Raw genomic sequence first — 4,030 nt, 5'->3', positions numbered from 1 at the left:
CCCACAAAGACTGCCCTCTGGGCAGGGCTAGACAATTTGGAAGCTGTGATTGGCCCCTGTGAAAAGGAGCAGGGACAGGAAACCACCATAAAAGCCATGAAGGCAGTCTGGAGAGACTAGTAGAGAGTGTACTCCAAGAAAAGGAGAGTCACTCCAAGAAGGAAGTTCAGCCTCAAGAAGAAGATTGGGTCAACGAAGAAAGTGGGCCTCAGGAGTAACCTTCAGCTCTAGTCATTGTCTTGGGTGAGTGGATAGCTGGTTTTTCCTTCTTGTCTTCTAGAGATAGTTTAATTATTATTGAAAGGAAAACTACTTGCTCTGCTTTTGTGTGTCCTCATAGCTTCTGGCCATTAAACCTGTCCCGCAGAGACAGGCCAGGGAGCAGGATGGTCAAGTCCAGGACATTCCTGAAGAAGACTAGGGCGGGCAGGGTGCTGAAGATAGTGAGGGAGCATTATCTGCGAGATGACATAGGTTGTGGGACTTCAGGCTGCACTGAATGCTGGGGAGCACAGGAAGGGCAGGCTCTGGAGTCTTGGCCTTGCAACCCCCAGAGCAGCCTCTGCCCTCAGCCCCACTACCTCCTGCCTGACACCAACATATTACTTCACCAGATTGATATACTTGAGGATCCAGTCATCAGAAACGTAATCTTGCTCCAAACAGTTCTCCAGGAGGTGAGGAATCAGAGTGCACCCATATATAAGAGAATCCGTGATTTGATAAGTGATCATACCAAGCATTTCTACACCTTCACCAATGAGCATCATAGAGAAACATATGTAGAACAAAAACAAGGGGAAAATGATAATGATCGGAATGATAGAGCTATCCGAGTGGCAGCAAAATGGTACAATGAACACATGAAGAAAATGACAACAGATGAGAATCATCCTCAAGTTATCTTCATAACAAATGACATAAAAAATAAAGAGAAGGCAATAGAAGAGGGGGTCCCAGCTTATACATGTGAAGACTACATAAAAAGTTTAAAGGCAAACCCTGAACTGGTAGATCGTCTTGCTTGTCTATCTGATGAAGGGAATGAAATAGAAAGCCGAAAAGTAATATTTCCAGAGCATCTTCCCCTGAGTAAGTTACAGCAAGGCATAAAATCTGGTGCATACCTTCAAGGAACATTCAGAGCATGTAGAGAAAATTATCTTGAAGCCACAGTATGGCTTCATGGAGATGATGAAGAGAACGGAGAGATCATCCTCCAAGGACTTAGAAACTTGAATCGAGCTATTCATGAGGACATTGTAGCTGTAGAGCTTTTGCCCAAAAGTCAGTGGGTAGCACCATCTTCTGTGGTCTTACAAGATGATGGACAAAATGGTGATGATGAAGAAGTAAAAGAAAACACTCTAAAAATTGCTGTGAATGAGAAAATGTTAAGACCTTCAGGAAGAGTGTTAGGTATAATAAAGAGGAACTGGAGGCCATTTTGTGGCATGCTTTCCAAGTCTGATATTAAGGAGTCAAGAAGGCATCTCTTTATACCTGCTGACAAGAGAATACCTCCAATTCGAATAGAAACAAGACAAGCTTCAACCTTAGAAGGACAAAGAATTATTGTTGCAATGGATGGTTGGCCCAAGAATTCTAGATATCCTAATGGTCACTTTGTAAAAAATTTAGGTGCTGTTGGTGATAAAGAGACTGAAACACAAGTTCTTCTTCTTGAACATGATATTCCCCATCAGCCTTTCTCTCAGGCTGTTCTTAGTTTCCTGCCAAAGATGCCTTGGAACATCACTGAAGAGGACATGAAAAATAGAGAAGATCTGAGACATCTTTGTGTTTATAGTGTGGATCCTCCAAAGTGTACTGATATAGATGATGCTTTACATTATCGAGAACTAGAAAATGGACATCTAGAGGTTGGTGTTCACATTGCAGATGTTAGCCACTTCATTCGACCAGGAAATGCTTTGGATCAAGAGTCAGCTAAGAGAGGAACAACTGTATATCTTTGTGAAAAAAGAATTGATATGGTGCCAGAATTGCTGAGCTCTAATTTATGCTCTTTGAGATCGAATGTGGACAGACTTGCCTTTTCATGTATTTGGGAAATGAATCACAATGCTGAAATTTTAAAAACAAGATTTACAAAAAGTGCAATTAATTCAAAGGCCTCACTTACATATGCAGAAGCTCAAATGAGAATTGATTCAGCAAACATGAATGATGATATCACCACTAGTCTCCGTGGACTAAATAAACTAGCAAAAATTCTGAAGAGGCGGAGAATCGATGCAGGAGCTTTGATACTTTCTTCTCCGGAAGTTCGATTTCATGTGGATAGTGAAACTCATGACCCTATAGATCTTCAGACAAAGGAACTTAGAGAAACAAATTCCATGGTGGAGGAATTTATGTTGCTTGCCAATGTTTCTGTTGCAAAGAAAATCCATGAAGAATTTTCTGAAAATGCCTTGCTCAGAAAACATCCTGCTCCTCCTCCGTCAAATTACGAAGTTCTTGTGAAGGCAGCAAAATCCAAGAATTTGGATTTTAAGACTGATTCAGCAAAGGCTTTGGCTGACTCATTAGATCAAGTAGAATCTCCTGATTTTCCATATCTAAACACACTCTTCAGGATATTAACTACTCGCTGTATGATGCAGGCAGTTTACTTCTGCTCTGGAATGGATAATGATTTTCATCACTATGGCTTAGCATCACCAATATATACACATTTTACTTCACCCATCAGAAGATACGCAGATATAATTGTCCATCGGCTTTTGGCAGTAGCTATAGGAGCAGATTCCACTTATCCAGATCTGACAAACAAGCACAAACTAGCAGATTTATGCAAAAATCTCAATTTCAGACACAAAATGGCACAATATGCACAGCGAGCATCTGTTACATTTCATACACAGTTGTTCTTCAAAAATAAAGGAACAGTGAACGAAGAAGCCTATATTTTGTTTGTAAGGAAGAGTGCTATTGTGGTATTAATTCCAAAATATGGTTTAGAAGGAACAGTATTTTTTGAGGAAAAAGAAAAACCAAAGCCAAGACTTACTTATGATGAGGAGATGCCCTCACTAAAAGTAGAAGATACAGTATTTCATATTTTTGATAAAGTTAAAGTGAAAATCACCTTAGACTCATCCAATCTTCAGCATCAGAAAATTCATATGTCCCTGCTAGAACCCCAGATACCAGGAGTAAATGTTCCTACCCATTCTACAAGCTCGAACACTGACGAACCAGAAAAAAAGAGGAGAAAGCTAGAAAATTAGCTGTATGTAATGTCAAAGAGACTCTTAAAAATTGATTTCCTTTTGTAATATTGAGGAAGAACACTGGCAAGTTTCATGTTTAAAAATATTGAGTGCAAATTTAATTTGTTGCTTTTAAAGTGCATCTTAATCATTTAAAAATGGCATTTTTATTAAACAATTGTCTTCAAGTCTTTCTCATCAAAAAAAAGGAAATGTGACTTTAAAAGTGTTGTCTATTACATAAAACAGTTGACTCTCACTTATTGTAAAGTGAAGATTTTTCTGCTGAACGTAAAGTGGAACAAGCAGTTTTCAGTATGCATCATTAGATAATAAAGTCTTTTGAGAACAAGGGGGAAAAAAGATTATCATTGAGCATCCAATGCCTCTTCCTTTTGTGCCCAAACTCCCTCACTACCAAGGTTTCCTTTTCCATCCCGTTGTAAGGAGCACATTCACAATATTCTTGATGTTCCCATCTTGTTTCTCAGTCATTTTCTAGGGACCTAGACAGATCAGTTTACCTTACATCTAGAACCTAAAGACTCAGTCTACCAGAAAAGATACCTACGTAAGGATGCCCTACAGGTCAGGTAGAAAGATTCCTCCATTGAATCCCTCCACTGCAAAGCTGAAGGGAATTAACAGCTGGATACATCTGTCTCACCTAAAGAAGGCCCCAACATCTCAAGTGGACATCCCAGCCAACTACTGGTGATCTCAAGGGGAAAAAAAGACAAACAGCAGTAAGAACACTCCCTTAAATAGATCACTCTCTAGATGTGGGCTGA

At 39.7% G+C, this 4,030-nt stretch overlaps 1 protein-coding gene across 1 annotated transcript; it reads left to right on the top strand.

Annotated features, from left to right (window-relative positions):
* The first annotated feature begins 386 nt into the window (after positions 1–386).
* LOC123254576 (exosome complex exonuclease RRP44-like) lies at positions 387–3,257 on the top strand. Its single transcript, XM_044683568.1, has one exon. The coding sequence runs from the start codon at positions 387–389 to the stop codon at positions 3,255–3,257; it is 2,871 nt and encodes a 956-aa protein (XP_044539503.1).
* Positions 3,258–4,030: the final 773 nt, after the last annotated feature.

The sequence above is a fragment of the Gracilinanus agilis genome, unplaced genomic scaffold (assembly GCF_016433145.1).
Source record: "Gracilinanus agilis isolate LMUSP501 unplaced genomic scaffold, AgileGrace unplaced_scaffold251, whole genome shotgun sequence".
Taxonomy (NCBI): Eukaryota; Metazoa; Chordata; class Mammalia; order Didelphimorphia; family Didelphidae; genus Gracilinanus; species Gracilinanus agilis.
Note: the sequence above shows the minus strand (reverse complement) of the source record. Positions and strands in the feature narration are given on the sequence as shown.